The sequence below is a fragment of the Solanum tuberosum genome, unplaced genomic scaffold (assembly GCF_000226075.1).
Source record: "Solanum tuberosum cultivar DM 1-3 516 R44 unplaced genomic scaffold, SolTub_3.0 contig00138, whole genome shotgun sequence".
In the NCBI taxonomy this organism is placed as follows: domain Eukaryota; kingdom Viridiplantae; phylum Streptophyta; class Magnoliopsida; order Solanales; family Solanaceae; genus Solanum; species Solanum tuberosum.
Genome location: NW_006240543.1, coordinates 1 through 3,522, shown reverse-complemented (window position 1 = coordinate 3,522; position 3,522 = coordinate 1). Strand labels below are relative to the sequence as shown.

Sequence of the window (3,522 nt, the reverse complement as noted above, 5' to 3'; positions counted from 1 at the left end):
GTAAAATAGAGAATAGTCATTTAATGAACAAAAGTACCCTTTGAAAGTGAGAGCTGCTATAAGACGGGTATACCACTGATGGGAGGCTTGCTTGAGCCCATATAAGGATTTGGTGAGCTTGCAAACATGAGTAGGACTCGGCGGGGGCAAACCAGGTGGAAATCGCATATAGACTTCCTCTTGCAATTCACCATGTAGAAAGGCGTTATTAACATCGAGCTGAAAATTTTTCCAATCCTTCTTGACAGCAACTGCCAACAAACAGCGAATAGTGGTCATCTTGACCACAGGTGAAAAGGTCTCGGTATAGTCAATCCCCTCTCTTTGAACATCCCCACGAACAACCAGGCGAGCTTTAAATCGATCGACACTACCATTAGCAAGGTACTTAACCTTGTAGACCCATTTACACGGGAGAGCTTTGTGACCATTAGGAAGTTCAACAACTTGCCAAGTTTGGTTAGCCTCAAGAGCAGCAAAATCAGCAGCCATAGCCTCTTGCCAACAAGGGTGATGGCATGCTTGAGAATATGAAGTAGGTTCAAAAATGGGAGAGGTGGAAGAGAGGAGAGACCTATTGGAGGCAGAAAGGGCAGGAAAATGGAGAGAAGGAGGTGCAGGAATAGCAGAGAAACAAGAAGAGTGAAGGTCAGTGTAGTAAACAGAATTGCAAAAATAATCTGCTAAGTAGCTAGGAGGATGAGAAATTCTGGAGGATCTTCGAGGTGGAGATACAGGAGGAGTAGGAGGATCTGTGATAGGAGTAGGAACAGGAGAAGGGGAAGGAGAGGAAGGCACAGAAATGGGCGAAGTAGACACATCAGGGAAATCAAGTAAATCAGGGATGGGTGGAAGAAGGGGAGAAGGAGTGAGTGAGGTATCGGAAGCAGAGAGAGGAAAGATATTTTCATAGAATTTGACATTCCTAGAGACAAAAATGTGGTTGGACTCTAGATTAAGCAGCTTATATCCTTTTTGATTGAAAGGATACCCAATGAAAACATATTTAACAGCCCTCGCATCAAGTTTGGAACGAGATTGAGACAAAGTTATGGAATAACAAAGACAACCAAAAGCTCGTAATGATTCATAAGAAGGGACTGTCCCAAAGAGCAATTCATAAGGTGTGTGTGAATCAAGAACCCTAGATGGAAACCTATTGATCAAATAAGTAGTTGTAAGAAGACACTCCCCCCAATAGATAGAAGGTAAATGAGACTGAAATAAAAGAGCACGACAGGTTTCAAGAAGGTGTTTAGCTTTCGTTCAACCACACCATTTTGTTGTGGAGTACCAACACAAGTGGTTTGACGAAGAATACCTTTAGAAGAAAGAAAATCAGAATTCGCCACACTTGAACCAAGTTCTTTAGCATTGTCAGACCTGATAACTTTGACAGAACTATTAAACTGTTTTTCCACTAAGGCGATGAAGTATTTTATAATGGTGAAAGCATTGCTTTTGGTTTTAAGAAGATAGGTCCAAGTGGCTCGGCTGTAATCATCAACAATAGTTAAAAAATAACGATAACCATTGTGAGTTGAAACCTTATAGGTCCCCAAGTGTCCACGTGTATAAGATTAAAAATGGACTTAGAGGAAATGATGGAAGGTTGAAAAGGCAATTTAGCTTGTCGAGATTTGCAACAAATATCACAAGGAACAATAGAATCAGGAATACAAACAGAGTGAAAAATAGAAAGATTTTTCATATTAGATATGGGCAAATGCCCCAGTTTATTGTGCCAGAGGCTTACATCATTAGCTAAAAGCTTTGAAGGAATTGAAATAGAACTAGAATCAGCTACTAAAACAGACTCATTACAAGGAGTATTAGCAACCAAGTGATCCTCCTGAGGAGAAGTAGGGGAAGAGGAAACATGGCTAGACTAGAGTGGAGTTGAGTTGAGAAGATAAAGCCCACCATGGACTTCACCAAGAACCACTAGCCTCTTCATAGAAGGGGCCTGCAATATAGCACAAAAGGAAGAGAAAATCAAGATACTGGTTAGTTGAGTAGTGAATTTATGAACGGATAATAAATTAAACTTGAAATCAGGCACATAAAGTACATTATGAAGAACCAGATCATGAAGTAAAGAAACACTGCCCTTGTGAGTTACTTTCAATCGATGGGAATTAGGCAAACAAACATATATAGGAGAGGGTAAGGAAGTGAGATTGAAAAGGAGTGAAGACTCATAAGTCATGTGCTCGGAAGCACCTGAATCAAGAATCCATGAATGTGAATCAAGATGAGTGAATAAAGAAAACGTAGTAGGATCGAGAAGGGGTTTGACTATACCAGCACAATTGGCTAAGACATTGACATCTGATTGTTGCTCATTTTGTTGGCTAGGCTTGGCATCTTGCATCAGCTGGAATAGATGTGAAGATTGCTCAGGAGAGAAGTATTGTCTAGAGGACATACCATCAGGTAGTTGTGAAGTTCCAACCTGGGCAGCAGTGGTACCAAAACTTGGGTTCCTCTTGGACTTTGTGAATTTGAAATTTGAGGGAAAACCAATTAATCTGTAACAGTTAGCAACCTTATGATTAGTAAGCTTACAATGAGTGCAAAATTTTCCTGTCTTAGATTTGTCGAAATTAGGATTGATCCGTCCATCCACATTTGGAGGAGATCTCTAAGGAGTGAATCTTCTCTGGAACTTCTGATAGTTTGCCATGAAAGCAACGTCTGTAGGGTGTGAGACTACATGCATTTCACGCTGTTTTTCATCCTGAATGAGCAAGGAGTAAGCCTGACCCACACTTGGTAGAGGGTCCATCATCAGAATACTACTCTTTACACCTGAGTATGCCTCATTTAGACCCATTAAAAATTGAATGAGTCTACCATTCTGATGGGATTTTGCAGTTTTCGCCTTTCCTTCACAGGTACAAGCACACACACAACAATAAAAAACATTAAGAGCGTCGAGTTCATCCCATAACTTCTTCACCTTGGTGAAGTAACCTGCGATATCATTGGCCCCATGTACAGCATCATTGAGTTCCTTTTGAAGTTGATATAATTGTGCTCCATTGCACTGCCCAAATCTGGCCTCTAATTCCTTCCAGATTTCTTTTGCAGTAGGATAATACAAGACAGATTCAGCTATGTCCCGTGAAAGAGAGTTGATGATCCAAGAAATTACCATGTTGTTGCATCTGCTCCAAGCAGAATGCTGAGGTGATGTGATAAGGGGCACAATGGGAGAAGAATCAATGAAACTTAACTTGTTTTTGGCAGAAAGAGCAATCACAATAGCTCTTTTCCAACCAGCAAATCCTTTGCCATCAAAAAGAGAATGAACCAACATCATTCCGGGAGAATCAGAGGGGTGAAGGTAGTGAGGGTGAGAAACATCGAGTGCTCCAGTCGAAATAATAGTGCTCGGCACATCAGTGGTTTCAACCATGACTAAAAGAGTAGAGATTCAACAGAAGAGAGCAGAAAGAAAAACCCCTAAGTCTTTGATACTATGTAGAAAAAGAAAGAAACTTTGGGAATTTTCTCTTG

The 3,522-nt window shown here is 40.7% G+C and overlaps 1 protein-coding gene across 1 annotated transcript; it reads right to left on the bottom strand.

Moving 5' to 3' along the window:
* Positions 1-1,720: 1,720 nt before the first annotated feature.
* On the bottom strand, positions 1,721-3,511 carry LOC102604738 (uncharacterized). Its single transcript, XM_006367981.2, has 2 exons — positions 2,305-3,511; positions 1,721-1,966 (listed from the first exon to the last, which is right to left on the bottom strand). Exon 1 carries the CDS (start codon positions 3,419-3,421, stop codon positions 2,645-2,647), a length of 777 nt encoding a protein of 258 aa, XP_006368043.1. The 5' UTR covers positions 3,422-3,511; the 3' UTR covers positions 1,721-1,966; positions 2,305-2,644.
* Positions 3,512-3,522: the final 11 nt, after the last annotated feature.